Raw genomic sequence first — 15,659 nt, forward strand, 5'->3', positions numbered from 1 at the left:
ACCTTGAACTCTCTGCTTCAGCCATGAAGAATGTAGAGTATTAAAACTGGAAGAGGCCACTTAGCCTTTGATGGAGTTGTTTCTTCAGCTCCAAACATCTCCAAACATCTCTCTGTAAAGGACTCTTTACTCCTTCCCAGATTGCCAGTTACTTCCGCCTGGAAGCCGGCCCTGCAGCCACTGAGCTAAGCTAGGTTTCCTGCTCCGCATTGCCATTTTCCCCTCCGAGAGTAACCGTCACCCTGTGTAGCCAGTTTATGGTCACCTCCCTACCAGACTGCAAGCCTCTTGTGGGCAGGACTCACTCCTTATCCACTCTGAGTCCCTGAACCCTCAGCAGCTGGGACAGCGCGTAGCACCAGTAGGCTTAGTAAGTTTAAGACCTCAGTAACATGAGGAAAAGGCACTGACAAGGCATGGCTTTGGAGAGAAAGAATGAATTGGAAGGGGGAAAATATCCTCAGTTCTCGTTGAAGTTCATTTTCTAGCGTCTTTCTGCTCCAACACTCTATCAGAGCCCTCTAAAAGGCTTCCTGAGCCAGCAGGGCAGAAGGCCATTGACCCTATTTAACACCTCCCACTGGGAGGGTCATGGCCCAGAGGGATGAATCTGCTTTGGCTGAAGCTACCCAGGCAGGCGGTGGTAGAGTGTGTCTGAATAAGGTTAGGGCCCCAGAGAGGTCAGCCCAGCCTCTTGACCTCGTGGGGAATGTGCATGGGCATGATAATATGCAGACTCTGAACTTCATGTCCTTGCTCATTTCAAACCAAAACAGCCATCTGAAGAGTGACAAGAGCCATGAAGGAGGAAACCATATGATTTACTATGATTTACCTTCATTCCCCCCTCGCCCTTAACCCAACCCAGATTCTCCTGGGCATAACCCCATTTGTCCTCATGGACTCCTCCCCTGGGGTTGATTCATGAGAAGCTGTGCCCTCTCAGACTGGCCAGAATTCTGATTTCCTCATTTCTGAATTGGAGAGACTGTAAAAGGGACTAGGCTATGGTACATACTGAGTTAGGACCAGGACTCCAAAACCTTCTCAAGGAGACTTCTCAAGCCCAGTTGACATGAACATTCTGAGTCAAGGAAGGGGTAGGAGTGATATGGACCTGACCTGGCTATTTGTTAGCTGTGGTGGTGTTGGGAGAAGCCAGTGGGGGACGGGCAGTGATAAGCTACCTACCCCATCTTGTTCTTCTGCTCTAGAGTTTACCAGTTCCTTCTAGTCCTCATTGGTTTGATGCAGTTTGATGCATTGTTAGTTAACTCACTGGAAGTAGGATGTGGGTTGTTCATTGATAAGTGATGATTTATGAAGGTTGTTACATAGTGCTCCTCCAGCACTATAGTCTTCCAGCCCAACAATAACCTAGAAAGGATGGAGGTGGGGGGCAGATTGAGGTCAGAAGAGACATAGAGCTCCCTACTACTAAGAAATGGGGAAAAGATTTTGGGGTTCTAGCAACATATAAAGGCATCTAAGAGAACAGAAGGGGCATTTTGTCTGAAAGCTTGCCACTGCCTTTACTCTACGTGTCATCCTTATAGATGCCTGTATTTGCTGCGGGACCTTACATCACTCAGCTTCTCAGATGAGAGGGTTGAATGAGATAGTCTCTTAAAGGGGCCCTTCCACTTTTTATAAGTCTCCTCTCACTAAGCAGGCAAGTGGGATTCATTAACTTCATGTCACGTAAACTCAATAAACCTGGTCCAATTTGCCAGGCCAGATCCTGGTGAAGTTTAACTGGGAGATCTGCAGAAAAGACTAAACATAGGGGACCTCTATGCTTGGAAAGATCAACTTGCAGTTGGCCCTTGTTTGGCATTTGGGAACTTCAGTTTCAGGAGAATTTCCACCATTCCCAGAACTGATAAGCGTGGGTCACTGTGCCCAAACTGTTGATACAGATAATGTGGTTTATGCTGAACACCTGCTCACCTTCTGGAAGTCCAGAATTTTGGTACATGCAAAACAGAGGATGCCTACTTGGCTAGCTCCCAGGAAAAGCCCTGGGCACTGAGTTTCTCTTGAGCCTCCCTGGCAGATGGCATTTTACATGTGTTGTCACAGTTCGTTGGTAGAGGAATTAAACACATCCTATGTGACTCAGCTGGGAGAGGACTCTTGGAAGCTTGCTCCTGGTTTCCTCCAGACCTTGTCCCATCCACCTTTTCCCTTTGCTGACTTTGCTTTGTGAGCTTTCACTATAAGAAGTCATAGCATGAGGATGACTATATGCTGAGATCTAGGAGTCCTCCTTATGAATCACTGAACCCAGAAACGGTCTTGGGGACCTCAGGCAATAAGCCGAGATATCACATGCAACGATAATCCTTTACCAATGTCTTAAGATTATATAGCTTAAACTAGTGCTGTCCAGTAGAAATAGAACATCAGTCACATACGTAATTTTAAATTTTCTTGCAGTCACATTTTGAAATGTAAAAAGAAACAAGTGAAATTAATTTCAAGAATAATTGACTGACTCTTGATTTCAGCTTGGGTCATGATCCCAGGGTCGTGGATCAGTCCCCACGTTGGACTCTGCATTCAGTGCAGAGTCTGCTTGTTCCTCTCCTTCTGCTCCTCCCACCACTCGTAGGCTCTCTCTCTCTCTAGCTCCAAAGTAAATAAATAAAGTCTTTTAAAGAAATAATGTATTTTTAAACTCAATATATAAACTATGAACATTTCAACATGTAATGATATCAATATTTATTGGGATATTTTACATTCTCTTTTTCATACTAAGTCTTCAAAAACCAGTGTGGATTTTACACAAGTGGCACATCTCAATTTGGACTAGGAACGTTCCAAATGCTCACTAGCCACAGCTGGCTCATAGCTGCCACTTGGACAACACGGGCTTAGAGATTAATGGCAAGGGCTCTGGAGACAGAGCATCCAGATGAGAATTCTGGTTCTACCATCTACCAACTGCATGACCTTAACCTCTCTATGTGTTAGTTTCTTTACCTACAAAATGGGAAGAGTAATGTTAGCTACTTCATAAGTTTGCAGGGGTTTTCCAAAAATGAATAAATCTAAAGCAATATCTGGTCCATATAGGATTTTGGGTGAATGCTGGCTGTTACTCTTACTGTCCAACAGTTTTGCCCTTGAGATCAACTTGTCCAACTCCTCATTCCACAGATAGGAAACTAAGGCCCAGAGTTTGAAAGGCCCTGGTTTCGAAAGTAGAGGCTCTAGCTACGTCTCCTTTTGACGGACTCCCTGTCTCCTGGCTGACTCTCAGATTGGATTGGCCGATTGGTCAGAAAACCAGCAGCAACAGGCTGCCCCTGGGTTCTGCAATCCCTTCTTGATTGCAAAATAGGGCTACTGTTTGAGATTGGCACTGCGCTGATGGGGGCTGGGCCTCCCTTCTCTTGCCCCCATCTGAACCCATCAGTTGGGCTGGCTGACCCCATCGTCAAGTCCAGCGCTTACTCAGCAGTGATAGGGCTGGCTTCCATTGTTCTGGCTTTTTACAGCCCTCCTTGTTTATTACCTCATGTTCTATCATGACACAGAGCATCAGCACTTTTTAGAAAACCTTCTTTAAGTCATCACTAGTCCCTACCTACCCACCAAACAGGTAAGTAGTAAGCTCCCTAAAAAAATGGTGAAGAGGCATTGAGTGCCCACTTACCTGGGACTCTGTAGAGCACAGCCTCAGGCTGGAAGCACACTGGCTTCTGATTCCCCTACAGCGTCTGTCTCTACCCTTCCTTTCTTGAAATCCAATGCAAATCATTTACTCTCCTGTGATAAGCTCACTTAGCATCGTGCACATGTCTCAGATCTTACTAGCTGCTAGAATCAGACCAGTTTTGTGGGCTTAAACTGTTAGTATATGCTGACCTGAAGCTCCCCTTATTCTAGATGTTAAATAGTGTTTTATTTGACATTTATTTATTTAATATCTACTGAGCATCTTCTATGTATCAAGCCCTGGGCAAAGTTTTGGGAATGAAGCCTTTGTGGACCCTGTGACTTGATGTAGAAAGTAAACAAGAAATGATGATAAAGGAAAACAAAGGGTTGATATAGAAACCATCAGACATTCTAGAAACAATACTAAAGCAAGGGGACCTGAACAGAAGTGGAGACCTGAAACAGGGTAGAAGTGAATGAGTTAAGGAGAGAATGTGGAGTGCTCCCAGCAGAGGGAACACAGCTGAGACAAAATCTGGAGGTAAGAGAGAATGGCATGTTGGAAGAAAGGAAAAAAGACCCAGTACAGCTGGGGTAGAGAGAATGAGAAGAGTGTGGCTGGACTTTGAGGACATTGTCTAAAGCACTAAGGAATTTGGACTTCAACCTGAGGCCGAGAGGAAACAGCCTGGTGGAGAATAACATCTTTCAAAACACAGGGTTCTGGGAACAAATCAACTAAATGAGCTCAAAAGGTGGGTGGTGAAAAGACTGGGGCATGCTGTTTCCATGTTTGCCTTCATGTTCCCGGTGTGAAGGCTCAGCCCTCTTGAAAGTAGTGCATAGGTGGTACGCGGTGTCCACCATGCTCCACCAACCACAGCCACTGTCCGTGATGCCAGCACTCCTGAGTTTCTGGAAGCACGTGCTTTCCTTAGACCCTTGGAACTGGAGAGCCACAGAGACCATCACTGAGAGACTGCCAAAGACTCTTGTTCAACCATTGGACCGGTTGAGACCCAGAGAAGGAAAGTGACATGTGTGTGGCCCCACAGCAAGCCTTAGGCTTCTGACTCCTTCTTATTTCCCCCAAAGAAACTGAACACCAGGGCTGGGACCAAGATGAGGCAAGTCAGGCACAGAGGGTGCCAAACTGAAGGAGGCCCTCACTCTTGGGGGTTGGCTGTGCACTTGTTAGACCCTAGGGGCTTACTGGCCTCATTCTACTCCTGGCTCTGTAGGACACACATTGAGGACAGAGACTGAAACTTCCAGAAAACTCTCTGATGTCTCTCATAGTGTTTACATGGTGCCAGACACATATTTTGAGGGTCACTAGATGCCTACTGATAATGAACAATGGATTTCTGACAGACTGATAGGTGTACAGACATTTGTATCTGTGGGTAAACACAACCTTCAAAAGACAAGGAGCAAAGCGAGGACTGCCTGAGATTAAAGTCTAGAGATCTTGATTCTGGTCCCTACTCTGCCACCGATTTACTGTGGGAACGTGGCAGACCGTTCTCCATCTCTAAGCCTCAGTGAAATGGGTGGTTAAATAACATTTATTGAAGGGGCACCTGGGTGGCTCAGTGGGTTAAAGCCTTTGCCTTCGGCTCAGGTCATGATCTCAGGATCCTGGGATAGAGCCCCACATCGGGCTCTCTGCTCAGCAGGAAGCCTGCTTCCCCCTCTCTCTCTGCCTACCTCTCTGCCTACTTGTGATCTCTGTCTGTCAAATAAATAAATAAAATCTTCAAATAACATTTATTGAAAACATACTTTGTGTCAGCCGCTGTTCAAATACTATTGCACTTTAACTCATTTAAAGACTTTCTGGACTTCAATGTTCCCTTCAACAGGCTGTGGTTTTTTTTTTTTTTTAAAGATTTTATTTATTTATTTGACAGAGAGAAAGATATCATGAGTAGGCAGAGAGGCAGAGAGAGAGGGGGAAGCAGGCTCACTGCTGAGCAGAGAGCCCAATGCGGGGCTTGATCCCAGGACCCTGAGATCATGACCTGAACCGAAGGCAGAAGTTTAACCCACTGCGCCACCCAGGCACCCCCAGGCTGTGGTTTGAAGTAAGAAAGGCTTTATGGAGAATATGGGACTTGAAACAGAACTTCCAAACTCCCACAAGGACAAAATCCCCAATCAAAGGAAAGGCATGCTATCTCAAGGCACTTCTCTGCCAGAAGACAGGATAGCCTGCCTCAGAATCACCTTTGGGACATATTTGAAAGCAGATTCTCAGCCTCTGCCCCCCGAGATTCTAATGCAGTGATTCTGGACTGGGGTCTGGGAATCAACTAGAAGCTTCCCAGGTGACTCTGGTAGTTGGGCAGTTTTGGGAAGTACTGATCCCAACACATTCCCCTCTCTATGAACACGATTGTACCAAGACAGCCCAGACCTAGAGCTGCCTACCTAATCAACGGTATCTCCAAACAGAGAAATGAATTTTTTGGGTGATTAATGCAACAAGTATTTAACACCTGTGCTCTAGGCTCTGGGCCAGGTGATGATTATGGTCCCTACTCTCAAGGAACTTCTGTTCTAGGTCTTTCTCTTATTTTAGAAGCAAGACATCTAGCCGGAACCAGAAGGGCTTCAGGAGGTCATCAGCTAATCCATCATTACACAGTTGGGGGAAACCAAGACCCAGAGGGGGAAAGCAACACATTCAAGACAACACAGTGAGCAATGTATTTTCTGCTCACAAATGGGCTGAGATATCCCAGTGTTCTCTCCAGGAGGGGCTTCTTTCAAAATCTGTGGGCATCCACTTTTTGCTTCCCCCCACCTTTTTTTTTTTTTTTTTTAAGGATTTTATTTATTTATTTTAGAGAGGATGCATGCACAGGGAGAGGGGAAGAGGGGGTGAGAATCCAAAGCATTTGCCTCCCTGAGCTCGGAGATCATGACCTGAGCGGAAAACAAGAGTCCCACGTTCAAATGACTGAGCCACCCAGGTGCCCCCACTCTTTGCTTCTTAAGCGGTAAACCTGCGTGGAGCAAATGTTCCTAGCAGTCTCACCGCAGATCTTGCTGTCATTTTCAATCCTTAACATCCCTTCAACTGGAATGGAGGAAGGAGGGAGTACCACAGGGTGTTTTAAAACCTAGGAGTAAGAAATATGTCCTAGGATTGAGCCTTCCATCGGTTCTTCAGTTAGAGTTTAAAGCCCTCTCCCCTGGCTGTGCTGGAGGACATTGTGCGTGCCTCCACCTGCACTTTAGTGCCTGAAGAAGAGGGGGCAGCCTCATAGGTCCACAAGGACCCGCTCCCATTTCTGCCCAGACTTGCTTATGTCACTGTCGCCCGGAGCCTAGGGAGGAGAAGGTGGGTAAACTGTGCCCGCCCCTGAAATGCCAGCCGCCCTGCGATTGGCTACAGGGACTCCGGGCCGGCCGCGGATTGGTCATTGCTGAGGGCTTGAAAGGTGGCTGAGGGCATCGGACCCCTCAGACGGCGGTGGCCCGGGATCAGACAACGTCTCAGGCAAGCCCCAGACGCGCCCCGTGCCTGCCATGGCCCGGCTGTTGCGGGCGTCCTGCCTTCTCTCCCTGCTCCTGGCTGGCTTCGTCCCGCCGAGCCGGGGGCAGGAGAAGTCGAAGGTGAGTGAGCCTTAGGGGTGGGGGCCCGGCGGGACGAACAGAGCCCCCAGGTGTCCGTCTGTCGGTGGCGAGGCACCCGTCTTCCCCGGCTCCCCTCCAGGAGGGGCAACACCTGGTGCGAGGACCTTAACCCCTGTTCCTCCCTCTCCGCCTCCGGGACCCCCGCCCGGCGCGCCCCTATCTTTGCAGTTTTATCTATGGGAGATCTGAGTGCCCTGGGTGGGCAGAATGAATAGGGAGGAGAGTCACCCTCGCCGAGTTGACCCCGTCAGCCCCACAGCTGCCTCAGTGTCGCCTTGTTACGGGCATGCCAAGCCGGTCCCCAGCTACTCCCCTCCAGGCGGGCCTGAAGTGGGCGGGGGCACAGAAAAAGGCCTAGAGACCGCATCTCTGCTGGCTGCGGAGGTTCCCAGGGGAGACTGACTGGCAAGGAGAAAGGGAAGGAGCTGGGTGGTCCCGGTCTTGGAGAATTACGGCGAGGGCTCTTCTAGCCCAAGCATTAACGCAGGTAGAAATGCCCGCTTGGATTCCAGGGCGTTGGTAGAAGAGGCAGACATCCGTGACCGAAAGCACTCTGGATTGGCAGTGCACAGTCCCTAGGACACTGGCTAGACCCTCAATCCTTTCTGGGCCTCAGGCTGTTCATCTGTGGGGGGCTGGGATGGGGGTGGGGCGGGGTGGGCAGGGGAGGGGAGGGAAGTGAAGGTGGGGGGCACAAGGAAGCTGATGGTTTCCCGGGGAATGCTTGGGGAAGCTGCAAAATCCACCTGCTGCTCTGTGAAGGTGTGTTCTGGGGCAGCTTCCCCACCTGCCACCCACTGTCCATAGCAGCTCCAGCAGACCTGTTAGCTGGAGAAAGTTGGGGACTGCCAGCTCACAGGAGAGGCAGAGTTCTCCTGAGCCTCTGTCTATCCCCAGCAGAGTGTGTGACCCTTAGTTAGAGTGGGGATGCTGAAGCCAGGAGTGGGGTGACCCAGCCTGCTCATCTCCTAGGATAGTACATGCCAGAATGGGCCCAGTAGACCTCTCTTCTTCCCCAGGGTGGGAGGCAGAAGCCTTTGGGTATAGACCCAAAGAGAGAGATTTTTTTTTTTATTAAATTTTTTTATTTTTTCAGCATAACAGTATTCATTATTTTTGCACCACACCCAGTGCTCCATGCAATCCGTGCCCTCTACAATACCCACCACCTGGTGCCCCCAACCTCCCACCCCCCACCCCTTCAAAATTCTCAGATCGTTTTTCAGAGTCCATAGTCTCTCATGGTTCACCTCCCCTTCCAATTGCCCTCAACTCCCTTCTCCTCTCCATCTCCCCTTGTCCTCCATGCTATTTGTTATGCTCCACAAATAAGTGAAACCATATGATAATTGACTCTCTCAAAGAGAGAGATTTTGTCTCCACTCTCCCAACACACATAACACACACAGAGAGAGACACACACACATACACACATATACACACGCACACATACACACCCTACGTGCTTGTATAAGCTCAAGAGAAGCTTTGAGCTTCTGTCTTTCTAAAATCTTCTGGGTCTTTAAGATCTTAGGAGTCCATAATCCTATTTCCAAAGTTCTATCCACTATCCAATTAGCCCATTCCAAGCACAGGATTCCTTCTGTATGTGTCTGTCCCCCCATCCTGTCCTGTCCTCCGCTAAATTCTATTCAGTCTGTTTCTCTTTGGAGTAATCTCTTTGGAGTAGATGGTTATAAAGGCATTTCTATGCCTCCTCCTTTGTATCCAGCCCTGTTCATATCCTCAACTCAAAAGACATTTTCCAGGTTAGGGATGGGACTGAGTGTCAAAATTGTGGTGTGGGGTAGAGCTGGGGGTGGGCAGGCCAGCAGCATGGAGTCAGCCCTTTATTCTCAGTCTAGGGAAAGCCAGAGAAGATTGGGCTCTCACTCGAGAAGGCTGGAGGTAAGAAGGTGGATCCCATGAATAACTCATCATAGCTCTGTGTTATTTGCAGAATTCTGGGGAAGGAATAGGTGGATTCAAAGAGAACAGGATGGGTATGTCTAGAAAAGTCTTAGGGTGAGGTATGATCCTATCAGAGGCAGCCTATTAGGACTTGCTGACTAACGACAGTCTGGGCATGCCCATCTCTCCTCCCAGGGCCTTAGAGTCGAGATGTCCTAGCTCCGGATTCTAAGACTCAACCACCTACCTTACCTCCAACTCCAGGGCCAAGGGATAGGATGGTGGGGCACGTGAGGAATGGGATGGGCAGTAAGTGACCTTCTCGGAGGGATGTCTGCCTCCTCCCAGTTCAAAGGGAGGAGCCGGATAATGAAGGAAATCCTCCTTTCCTTGCTGTGTCCCATCTCCAGTCCAGCTTTAAGCTACCCAGGCTCCCTGTCCTTGCTGTGCAGAAGGACTCTGCAGAAGCTGGAGAGGGTAATGACCGCTGACGTGCGCGAGAGCCTAGTAACCGCTGGTTTCTAGGTGACTCAACCAGTCAGAGAGAATCATGGAAACACAGGCTGACAGAGATGAAGAGCCCTTAAGACAACACTGACTCTGAGCCTATCTGACAGGCGAGCCGCCAGAGCCCCGCAGAAAGGAAAGGAGGGGTCACAGTCAGAGTCACCACGGATGGTGTCTGAACCCACAGCCCTGGGCTCAGTGGCCCCGGCAGACAGCTTGGAGGCTCCATCCTCATCGCTTCTCCCCAGAGACACCTTGCAGCAGCCTCCTCTTTCCCCTGTCTGGAGATCCTCAAAGCCCTCTTCACAATAACGGAGGACCCTCAGGGCCTTTCCCCTAGCTGCCGGCAGAATAATCACTATCTCCTGATATGGGTATTTCTCTCCTTGAGGCTTTCAAGACTGTTCTGATCTGCGCAGAAATTCCCACAGCTGTTTGGGGACAGGTGGCGTTATCCTTGCCTGTCAGCCACCTGAGGCTCCCAGAGTGAAAGTGACTCACACCCCCAGGGCCACAGAGCCAGCGAAGACTAAAAAGCCTAGCCTAGTGAGAGGCGAGTCCCCTCACCCCACCCCCATCCTGAAGCTGTGCTCAGAAGCAGATTGTCCTGTTTACAAGCTTCTGTTATTTGGACAACCTGTTGAAGGCTTTTGTTCTCGTCAATTCCCAGAATTTGCCTTTGGATCAGGGTGGAGGGGAAGAGCTGGAGGGGCAAGTGGGCCGTCTTTGCCTTCTGGCTGCTAGACCTCCTCGGCCAGCTGGGCCGGATGTGCTGTGCCCTGGTTGTTTGTGTTCAGCGGTGGAACTGACCCAGCTGGGGCCAGGGAGACAGGGGCTAGAGGAATGTGGAGCTTAGGTTTCGGACCTGCACCCACCGGAAGTCACGGGGCATGGGCTGCCAATCTCATGGAAAACAGGGAATTGGCACTGAGGCCGAGAAGAGAGCTTGCAGCTCTCTGGGAATGGCTTTCAGGAGGGAGGCCTGTCTCATCTGGCTCAGCAGGCCTGAGACATTTTCTAGGCTGTGATGAGTTTTCTACACCCTCCTGGGGCCACACCCTGCCAACCAGATGACTCCCTTCACCTGGCTGGGCCCAGGTGCCTCACCTCAACAGCAAGCCTTCCAAGACGGATGGGGAGGTGAGGGTTTGAATTTGCTTCTCTGACTCCTACCACCCATCTCTCCTGATCTATAATGCTAGTTCATACTTCATTTGTTTATTGTCTGGGTACCTGTCTCCTTCCCCATCATGGCCAGAGATGACCCAATATAATGCTGGCCAACACTTTAATTTCCCCTCATGACCAGCACTGCTGCTGATTGTGTGACTGACGCCAAGACACACTTTCAAGAGTAGACCCAGGTTTTCGTCGCCTGTGCCAGAGCTGGGGTAGGTGGAGAGTGGCGTCCAGGCAATGCCCTGCTGGTTGGCACTGGTCCCACTCCTCCCCCTGCCCACTGCTGGTGATGCTGGCAAGCCATCATGGTTGAGCACGGCTGATCCAGTTCAAGGTTCTCATCTTATAAAAGAGGAAACTGAGGCCCAGAGAAGAGAAAGGGCTAGCCCCAGATCACACAGGGAGTTAGTGGCAGAGCTGGACATGGAATCCGCATCCCCACCTGAGTCCATTGTCCACTACTTGTTCTAGAAGGTCACTTGTTCGGGGAGGCGGGGTCGCAGCAGCTGGGCACAGAGGAAGGCATACCGGTCATCCCAGCTACAGGCTTACAGGGAACATCTCCCATGGGCGAGGCCCTGTTGTTTTCCCCTTGCGGGCACACGGAATCCTCCAGGCAGGCCTCTCCCCTTCCTGGCTCCTCCTACTTCCTTATATTGTAGCAACAGCCTCAGCTTTCCAGTCCTCCAGTCCTCCATATCTGAATCACCCCTCTGCACACAGGCACTTCCTCCTTTCTGTTCACTTCGTCCTTGGCAATGCTATCAGCCGGCCCACACTGTCCCCTGCCTGGCTGTCTGCAGCGGCAGCCCCAGGAACCTCCAGGAGCAACTCGGAGTAAGGCAACCTCCTGCCCCAGCACGGTCTCTCTCCAGGCCTGGCCAGTGTTTAGGCATTGGGCATAAGAGGCGACAGAATGGCCATGGAAGTAGGACAGCAGGGTTCCACAAACCCAGCTGCTGATTAAGTGCTTTCATAAGCATTCCCTTGCCCGAGGAAGTAGACCTTGGTTCTGGTCCAGTTCTAGTTCTTAGCTTGGTCTTGGGTAAGTCACTCTCCCTGTTGGTATCTTTCATGATCTTGAAAACGGAGATGCCCGGGTTCCCTTCCAGCCCTAACCGCTCCCCGGCACTGGTCTTCCTCTGTTCCAGACGGACTGCCATGCTGATGTAAGCAGCACCATCTATGAGTACGGAGCCCTCACCATCGACGGGCAGGAGTACATCCCCTTCAAGCAGTACGCCGGCAAATACATCCTCTTTGTCAACGTGGCCAGCTACTGAGGCTTGACGGGCCAGTACGTTGGTAAGAGCCCACCCCCCCCCCCCCCCCCCCCGCCCCCGCCCCCTGCTGTGGGGCTGTTTCTGCCAGTTTGGCCTGTTCTAATCACAGGAGTTTTTCAGTGCAAGTAGGAAGGGGTAGGAAGGCACTGAGATCACAAGATTCCAAGTCCTGTATCCCAACTCTACTGTCTTCCATATTTCAGTGAAGATGAGTATATAAGCCTGAGGTCTGACTGCCTTAAGACATGTTCTAGAAGATTCCCAGTAACCCTTCATCTCTGGGGACCCCAACTGCCCCAAAAGTGGAGGGATGGAGGACATTAGGGCTGTGCCTGGGATGTTCTTCCAGGGGAGTAAGAAATGGTAGCTTTATCCTGGTGAGAATTTCCCATCTGCCCTCAGCTCCATCGGCCCTAGTGCTTCTCTTGGCTCCTACCCAGAAACTGGGCAGTTAGATTGAGGCCCTGAGGACATGTGTCAGTGGCAATCCCAGGTGTTTGCCCCAGGTTTTGTGATCCTGGTATCCTCACTCCCCTCTGCTTAGCCAGGGCAGAGGAAAACAGCCTGAGGGAACAGGCCGACCAGAGGCATCTGATCCCACCCACAGGAAAATGCCATGGGGCTGAGCACAGTCTGCTGGCAGCTTTTCGGGGGAAGCAAGGGCCACCTGACCCTGCATGTCTGCTTGGCCATCTCAGGCAAATTCCCAGAAGCAGAGGGACAGTGGGTTGGATGGCCCAGTGGGCTCGTCTAGAATCCTTCTTTCTAGACTTTGGAATACAGCAGAGTGTGTTTGTGTGAGAGATGGGCTGGGTGCTGGCACTGAGGAACTGGGAAGCTGGGCCAGGGCCTCCATTTGATTCCCAAACTGCCAGGAAGTCTTCTGCCTTCTGCCCAGGGATGTATGACTCTTGCTCCAAGGGACTCGATCCTAAGAGTCCTGGAGGAGCCATTAGCCTACAGGCCCAGTGGCAGTGAGCTGCTGACTGGTTTCTGGTTTGAGAAAGCGTATTGCGTTCTCTCCAGACCTCCAATGCAACCATACTGGAGTCAGGAGAATGGGGCTTGTAGCCCAGCATTGTCACGCTCACTGAGCAATCTTCCCCCGTCAGGCCTCGGTGATTTCAGCTCACAGTGGGTGAGCAGGTGGAGGGGTGCAGACAAGACAGGGGTCCTTGATAGTCTCCCTTCATCTCTGCTCTCTTTCACCCTGGCCCAGAACTGAATGCACTACAGGAAGAGCTTGAACCATTCGGTCTAGTCATTCTGGGCTTCCCCTGCAACCAATTTGGAAAACAGGAGCCGGGAGAGAACTCGGAAATCTTACCCAGCCTCAAGTGAGTGCTTGCTTGCTTGGTGTCCTGAGAAAGCACAGTCCCCTGTGCCCCAGCCGAGGTGCCAGGGATCTCTTACATTGGCCCCTGCTCATGATGGGTACTTAGCCACCAAGAACCATGCTCCCCTTCCAGGAACCCTGTTCGCTGGCATGAACGGAAGAGAGGTTGGAGACAGGGATGACTGCCTGAGTGTTCATGATGGGATGGTGGCGGGGCCGGGGGGTGTGGTGGGGAGAGTGTAGGCAGCGGACAGGGTTACTGAGAAGGTGCCAAACTGGAAAAAGAAGCTTGCACACCCACACTATGCCTGTGCCCATTCAATTTTCATCAACTCCCACTGCCTGGTGTGGGAAAAGTTCCAGATTCCCAACACCCCCTCCCTGCTCAATCCCTTCTTGTCATTTCTGAGCCCTAGGCCCATCTCTTTGGGACCCACATAAGAACATTCCTTGTAGGCATGTCCGACCAGGTGGGGGCTTTGTCCCCAATTTCCAACTCTTTGAGAAAGGGGATGTGAACGGGGAGAAAGAGCAGAAGTTCTACACGTTCCTGAAGGTGAGTACGTAGCCACAACTGCGGGAGTCGCTGACCTGGCTCTGGACAGAGCTACACCCACTCCCAGCTCCTGCCCTTGGGGAGACACAGCCCACGCCACCCTCCCCCACCTCTGGGCCCCTGGGGGGATTTCCTGGCATCTATCATTCTAACCATCAAGCTTGGCAGACCCTAGGATCGCAACAGCCCATTGTAAGAGTCCTACAATCCGCTAGAGCCAAAGTTGGTCCTGGGATTCTATTTTCAACTCCGAAACTGGTGCTCTTCGCTCAGTGCCAGGCTTCTCCTACCTTGCCCTCTAACCCCTCGCGGAAGGCCTGGAGAGGGAGGGTGGGAAGGGCCCCAAGCAGGGTTGACACTCTTCTCATTCCCACTGCAGAACTCCTGCCCTCCCACCTCAGAGCTCCTGGGCTCACCTGGCCGCCTCTTCTGGGAACCCATGAAGGTCCACGACATCCGCTGGAACTTTGAGAAGTTCCTGGTGGGGCCAGATGGCAAACCCATCATGCGCTGGTACCACCGGACCACGGTCAGCACTGTCAAGATGGACATCCTGGCCTACATGAGGCGGCAGGCAGCTCTGGCGGTCAAGGGGAAGTAAATCAGGCCTGCCCCAGCCCCTGTTCACCGTGCGGGGGCTGGGGAGGGGCTCCGTTCAGGAAGGAATCCATTTCTCTAACTACGCCACACTCCCACCATAGACCCCTCACTATTACACAAGGCCCCAACCTGACCCAAACACATGCAAACAGTTGTGTCTGTATTGCTGTGCACATGGGCATCTGCACACGTGCCTACAGATGTAGTGTGACGGTGTGTGTGCAGGAGGGAACACCACCTGTGTCTACCTGCGTGAATACGGGGAACGTGTACCATATGTGTACGCACAGCTCTGTGCTACGGAGAGTGCAGGAGAACACCTCCCCTTTCTCTCCTGTTCTGTTCGGAGGAGAACCATTCACTTTCAGCTGAACCCACGTTAAAACCAGCTCAAGCTCCAACTGTTCTGACCTAGACCTCAACTTGGGGGCCGGCATCTCCCTTCGCCTCCAGATATCACCACCACTTAAGTGCCCAGAAGTTTCTGGGCCTACCACACTGCCCAATCTCCTTCTTCTCCACCATGCAGCCTCTTCTCCTTCCTGAAGGGCCCTCTCGAGTCCCCTGCCCTCCATCCTGACCGTAGTGCTCCCCTAGAGCAGCCAAGGCAGACGTTGAGAGCCAGGGCCACATCCCCGTGTCAGGAATGGCATCTCCATGAAGGAGGGGCCCGAAGCCCTCATGGGCGGACCTCCCCTGAGCCTGTCTGAAGGGCCGGCCCTTAGTGCATTCAGGCTGAGGCCCCTGGCAGGGATGCCACCCCTGCTTTTCTGGAGGATGTGCCCTTTCCCCTCACCCTGGTCCCTGGCATCAGACTCTTCCCTCCCTGTCTGCCCAGTAAAGGCCTTTCTGCAACAGCTGAGCCTACTGTGGTGCTTCCTCCTTGGGGCTATCCTCACGGGGCTGGGTAGGGCGGGAGTTGGAGGGAGGAGAAAGGAAATGGAGGGAGTGCTTTGTGCCCCTGCTGTTTGGT

General features: G+C 51.5%; 1 protein-coding gene across 1 annotated transcript; it reads left to right on the top strand.

The window, feature by feature from the left end:
* The first annotated feature begins 7,132 nt into the window (after positions 1–7,132).
* Positions 7,133–15,543, top strand: GPX3 (glutathione peroxidase 3). The gene is made up of 5 exons (XM_047729516.1): positions 7,133–7,293; positions 12,063–12,216; positions 13,414–13,531; positions 13,987–14,086; positions 14,466–15,543. The coding sequence occupies exons 1-5, from the start codon at positions 7,207–7,209 to the stop codon at positions 14,685–14,687; spliced, it is 681 nt and encodes a 226-aa protein (XP_047585472.1). The 5' UTR covers positions 7,133–7,206; the 3' UTR covers positions 14,688–15,543.
* Positions 15,544–15,659: the final 116 nt, after the last annotated feature.

Source organism: Lutra lutra, chromosome 5 (genome assembly GCF_902655055.1).
Source record: "Lutra lutra chromosome 5, mLutLut1.2, whole genome shotgun sequence".
Classification (NCBI taxonomy): domain Eukaryota; kingdom Metazoa; phylum Chordata; class Mammalia; order Carnivora; family Mustelidae; genus Lutra; species Lutra lutra.